This window comes from Vollenhovia emeryi, unplaced genomic scaffold (assembly GCF_000949405.1).
Source record: "Vollenhovia emeryi isolate VEMERY1.0 unplaced genomic scaffold, V.emery_V1.0 DF939206.1, whole genome shotgun sequence".
NCBI lineage: Eukaryota > Metazoa > Arthropoda > Insecta > Hymenoptera > Formicidae > Vollenhovia > Vollenhovia emeryi.
In genome coordinates, this window is record NW_011967160.1 from 567767 (window position 1) to 573153 (window position 5387).

At 42.3% G+C, this 5387-nt stretch overlaps 1 protein-coding gene across 1 annotated transcript in view; it reads left to right on the forward strand.

Moving 5' to 3' along the window:
• Positions 1-5387, forward strand: part of LOC105561511 — a 38667-nt gene that overhangs the window by 7194 nt on the left and 26086 nt on the right. The window contains exons 2-3 of the mRNA XM_012011557.1: positions 2204-2413; positions 4404-4684. Of these exons, the coding sequence (XP_011866947.1) occupies positions 2204-2413; positions 4404-4684 (491 nt within the window). The remainder of the gene's footprint in view (positions 1-2203; positions 2414-4403; positions 4685-5387) is intronic.

The window sequence follows — 5387 nt, forward strand, 5'->3', positions numbered from 1 at the left end:
TCTCTCTCTCTCTCTCTCTCTCTCTCTCTCTCTCTCTCTCTCTCTCTCTCTCTCTCTCTCTCTCTCTCTCTCTCTCTCTTTCTTTCTCTCTTTCTCATTAGCTTCCTTTTTCTCCCTTTTCCTCCCTCTCTTTCTCGCTCTTTCTCTTTCTTTCCACTTCGCGTTCTAGAGCCTCTATTATTTTATTATTTTCAAACACGTCACTTTTTTAGTGAGACAGTTCTCTCTCTCTCTCTCTCTCTCTCACTCACTTACTATCACTCACCTCCCTTATGGGCGTGGCGAGGCGACGTTGCAAAAAACATGTTCAAAATCGCACAGTCGAGACGACTGGCCCTCTTGGGCGCATTATTAATGTGGATAGGTGGATGAATTCGCCCTGGTGGAGGGTGAAGTCTCATCGGGGGGACAAAGCTGTACCAAATTTTCTTTCATGCTTGTACTTTTGTTCTCGAGATGGTATGCGTCAGGGCACATAGTTAACTTTCGTGTTATCAGTGAAATTTTTTGCCATGTGATGCGCGAAGGTATTGCTGTGTGACAGTATTTTTATAATTTAACCGAGAGATTTTATTAAATTTTACGACTCATTGAAAGCGACGCCAATTTCAGTTGGGCTGCGTCTTGGTAGCCTAATGATATTATTTCTGTGTCAATTTTGTATACTCTTTATTTATCGGTTAGTGGCGATAAATATCACCACTCAGAGATTGAATCAGTCAAGACGCCCGTCGCGGATTGTAGGGAGACCCAGGCTCGAACCTTGGCTGGGGTGGTAGTTTTCGCAATAGATTCCTTACAGCGATTTGAAAAAGATACTTGTCGGTATCAAAAGTTAAATCGATTTAAATATCTGTTTCACTGTTCTAACGAAAGACTATTTAAAGCTCGACAGATAATCGGCGCGCAGTTTATTACGGGAAGAAATATCCAACATCTATACTGCGTTAGATAATAAAAATAATCCGAGCATAACGATTTTATATGATATTATAGAAATTTTTTTTCTAAAAATAGATGTATGTATAAATAGCAGGATTGGGAAAGTTACTCTATAAAAGCATCTATTTACAGTTACAGTGTTTCGCTACAAATGTAACTAGTTACAGTTACAAGTTACCAATTCCAAAAAGTAACACGTTACAGTTACATGAGTTATTTAAAAAGTAACGAATCGTTACTTTGCAGTTACTTTCTTGCAATGAAAATAAAAATATCTAATTTGCATTTGAATTGTAAAGCGCCGATGAGGGTGTTTATGCATTAATGTAATGCAAGGCCTAGTGCAATCTGTGGAGGTTTAAAAAATATATAAAGTAACTATTAATGTAACTACTAAATTAGTTACTAGTTATCGAAAAAGTATAACTGAGTTAAGTCACAGTTGCAGATGGAGACAAACTAACGAAGTTAAGTTAGAGCTACAAAAAAAAGATAACTGTAACTGTAGCTTCGTTACAAGTAACGAGTTACTTCGCAACCCTGATAAATAGTAACAGAGCTTCTATCATTTTTGTTACAAAAACCATGAATTCTCAGCGAAATTGCGTGTTAAGGAGCGCAACGCGCACAAGCGAATGAAACGTCCACACGGTTTTGCATTGCGTTTTACGACGTATAAGAGAGATATCCGAGGCAGTCGGTCGCACGAATATCTGGCTATTTACCCCGGTCGGAGGTGTTGAAGCGTGCGCCGGCAAGAGATCGGGCTCTGCCTGGAGCAGTTAAGGAGGGTTTTAGTCTCGGGGGTGTCGGCCCGAATTATGCAACACGAAGGAATACGGCGACTTAGGTATTCGCTCGCACGTAAATCCGCCACCCCGGGCACATTTCACCGTGAAACACAGCCGGGGCGCGTTCCATATTTAATCGCTCGGCGGTTTACGTCTCCATATCTGGAAGCATCGAAACTTTCGCGGAAAACGTCGCCCTATCCCAGCGTCAGTTAGTATGAATAATTTTTTTACGGAGTACCGTCGATGAAGTCACGCGGTGCATAATTTATTGGATAACCCAGATACTCGATAACGTAACACCGACTGCGCACATCCTTTGCACGCCGTTTTCATTGCAGAAACGAATTAAAATATTGCAAAACCCATCCGCGGTGGTACCGGACGAAGAAACGAACGAGGGGCAGATAATAGTGTGACTTTTCGGAATTGAACCCATCCTAAAGCGCGAAATATTTTTGTCTGTGCAGATAACTTTCAAGGACTTCCGCCGGAAGCGATACCCGCCTTCTTGCAAAATCTGCAAAATTCCGCGGGTTACAATATCGCCAAGCCGATCGCGAGGCCGGCGGCTTATCATCCTTATCACAGGCCGAGTCATCAACCACCTCAGCGACACTTACCACCGAACGCCCATCACACACTGCAACAACTGTTCTACAGGGGTCCATATTTGACAGGTAAGAAACTTGCATAATTACGCGAACGAACGTGACGCGGACAGTGTGAAATAACAAGTTCAGCTTTCACCCCTTTCACGGTCTACTTATTTGAGAAGAGGCGTATATCTAGTGTAATTCTTTCCAAGCATTTTTGGCTCGTTGAATACGAAAGTGAGATCAAAATTCAAAATGTTGGATGTGAAGAATAGAATATTTCTTATCATATTCTAATAAAAACGTGTGTTATGAGGTTTTTGGGATCGCAAAATATGAAACATTAAAAGTGGAATCGAATATACAAAATGTAGAAAATAAAAGTCTTTAACAATTAATAAAATTCATAAGGCTCTACTGTGAAAACGCAAATACGAAGTGGGAGGCAATTAAGAGCCAAGACGGGATGTTAGTGTCTAAATAATGAAATTCTTTAAACTCTAATAAAATCCTCGGCCACTGACACGCAAGAGTTTTGAGAGCTTTATTTGTACTTTATACAGAGTGAGCCGATAACGCGGTACAACCGGGAAAAAGATACGGCTCCAAATAAATCAAAGTGATGCGATAAATTTTTTTCGAGTAAGGTCTTGTTTTCAAGAAAAAGGACTTTGAAAGTTGATCGCACTTTACTGACATTTAACGTAACGATATTTTCGCTACGGATGTCGCGGGCGGTTTATTTACTACCGGGACTATCTGTCCTCATCTCGTCCGCTTCTTGGAAACAACCAAGATATTTTTTTAGTCGGTACACCCGCGCGTATCTCGATGTATATTTATATGTAAAAATTACGTACATTGTACATTGATATTCACAAGTTTCGCGTATTCACTATTTTGTCGTCGCGATACTCCACGTGCAGTTAATAAACAAGCGCGGACGGACGAGAGACGCGGAAACACGGGCCCGGCGAACGTTTAAAACCGAAACTTCCGCATATGGCGCCAGGCAACGAGCGCGCGCGCGGCCACGTGCGCGGGGGCCGCGCACACACGCCGGGTTTATCGAATATCTTGTTATAGGTAGGCTCGTATGGGACATGGAGTGCATATGAAGTGCAGTGAAAGCACTACCATATTATGTACATGCTCCGCCACAAGGCAAAATGCACGCATGCAACAAGTGCGTGCAAATATCATCGGTGCAGATAATACCATCATGCTCAGCTTGGCAATATCGCGCAGACACGATCTGGAGATTCAATTGCCCGATCTGTTATTAGATGACTTTGATACAATCGCTATCGAATCAAAGCGTCCCGCCCCGCGCGCAAGTAACGCGATGTTCGAACGATTCTTTTTTTTTTCACGCACGTTTCGCACATTTTCTTACTCGATATTCTTTACGTCTTGTCGCGAAACGGATTCTCAAATTTCCCGACTAGAAGCAGCAAAGAGTACAGAACGAAGAAACCTGATCTTTGTTTTAAAGAACATTTAAATGCTTTTCAAATGTCTTCAATTTGTAAATGTCTTCATCGTTCATAAGATGTCCTCTATTTTTTTCGATTACGTGGTTTAACAAAAATACATTTGTTTTCTAACTCAAGAAATACGATAATCAGCAATTTTCTGTGCCGAGTACAAATGGAATCTTCGAAAAACAATTTAATTGCAAGATCAAAAGCGTAAAAAATAATTATTTTTACCGATTTTGCTGTGTTACAGCTACGGCATTTAAATGTATTGGAGAAGTTTTTATTCTACTTAAGATAAAACGTATGATTAGGGCTTTTAATCTTTAAAAGAGATTTGTTATGAAAATTAAAATTAATGAGATTTTTGTGGTCAAGAGAATATTGGATGTACCACATTTCGATTAAATTATTCCAAAGTTAATTAGTAAAGAGAGAATATTTTCTCTTTCCTTTATTGTAGACTATATTGTACATACGTTTTTCATTACGCACCTCCAAGCTTCCTAAATTGATCGCGAGGTACAAATGACATCGAAATGCTACAATAAATTTAATAAAACGTGTGTGTGCAACGTTATACTTCTTGTCAACAGTTGCTGGTTCCGGGACCGGAAGCCATCATCCCGGCACGCCCGGTGGAGGCGCCGTGTTCCCTGGGACCATCCAGGGCAGCATCGGCGACTTTTCCGGGACCGGCCTGGTCTTTCCATGGGCGACGAACGCGCGCGGTAAGCCACGCCGGGGGATGATGAGAAGAGCCGTGTTCTCGGATCTCCAGCGACGCGGACTCGAGAAGAGGTTCCAGATACAAAAGTACATCAGCAAGCCGGATCGCAAGAAGCTCGCCGAGAAACTGGGTCTCAAGGATTCACAGGTAAACGGATGCACAACCGCGAGGGAATTCCCTTTACATTGGAATACCGCGGGGTGGCGCGACATTTTCATTATTCGCCGAGTGTAATTCGGACACTCGAGTACTCGAGAACAATAGTTGAGATGCATTATTTACCACTGTCCGACTCGCTCCGTGTTATGCGGTATTCCGGTATCGGCAGTTTAATCGCGAAACCGACCCAATCGCGTAGATTTGTACATTTGTACACTCTTACACTTCGCAATTTCGATAGATTTGCAATCGCGGCAATTATTTATCTTCTTCTCGCGCCGACGCGGTTTCCCGTGCGCGCAAATCAATTGCATATCAATTATAGCGCGCATCGAAGCGCATAATTCGATTCCTTGTGATCCAGAATCCTCGCTCTCGATAATCGTATCAGGCATGTCATATGCAGGCAGATTTGCATACGCGATGATAGGCGGATGTGCTCGCGTTGTATTACAATCGAGAGGCTGCGCCGTGAGCATTAGAGACGGCACACGGTGTTTAATCCTGGTGCTTAATGATCTCCTCGGCGCAATAGTAGTTGAAGCTAATCCGCGCAAACGTGCTAATCCAAACCCTAATTAAACCGGGAAATTCGCTAATGCAGCTCTAGCGAAAAAAAGGGAACTTTATCATTAACCACCAGTAGGCCCTGCCGCGCAACTCCATTCATTATTAATCTTCCCCCTTGCGT